Source organism: Pterocles gutturalis, unplaced genomic scaffold (genome assembly GCF_000699245.1).
Source record: "Pterocles gutturalis isolate BGI_N339 unplaced genomic scaffold, ASM69924v1 scaffold37842, whole genome shotgun sequence".
NCBI classification, from domain to species: Eukaryota; Metazoa; Chordata; class Aves; order Pterocliformes; family Pteroclidae; genus Pterocles; species Pterocles gutturalis.
Window position 1 is genome coordinate 868 of NW_010116734.1, and position 472 is coordinate 1339.

The window sequence follows — 472 nt, forward strand, 5'->3', positions numbered from 1 at the left end:
GTGCCGCCTGGGCGATGACCTGCACGTACTTCCTGAGCACCTGGCAGCCCTGCTGTTTCTTCTTGAAGGTGCTCTTGCCCTTGGAGCTCTCCCCGTAGCTGACGTCCACCTGGAAGATGTTGTAGTTCTTGCAGAGGAGGCAGGTGAGGTTGGAGATGAGGCCGCGGGTGGTGGAGCCGGTCGAGGAGCTCCTTGGCCGTGGGGTTGAGTTCCTCCTGGTCGCGGGTAATGTTCCCCAGCGAGGCGTTGAGGAAGGCAAAGAGCTTGTACATGGCCACCATCACCTCCTTCCGAAATCCCGCTCGCTCGTCGGGTTGACGTGGAAGGGGGGGAAGAAGACGCTGCCAGCGGTGCAGAGCTTGTCGCTCTCGCTGCTGAACGGCTCTCCCTGGCACTTCAGCTGGGAGGAGAAACGAGCGTCACCCCTGTGTCCCATGTCCCCTGTCCTGCCCCGGCCACCTTCCACCACCCG

General features: G+C 62.5%; 1 protein-coding gene across 1 annotated transcript; it reads right to left on the reverse strand.

Moving 5' to 3' along the window:
* Positions 1–4: 4 nt before the first annotated feature.
* Positions 5–400, reverse strand: LIF (leukemia inhibitory factor; the record flags this gene model as incomplete). The annotated part of the gene is given in 3 exon segments (XM_010075596.1): positions 5–170; positions 172–293; positions 296–400. Coding segments are annotated over 3 exon segments (393 nt in total), but the record flags the coding sequence as incomplete, so codon positions are not given.
* Positions 401–472: the final 72 nt, after the last annotated feature.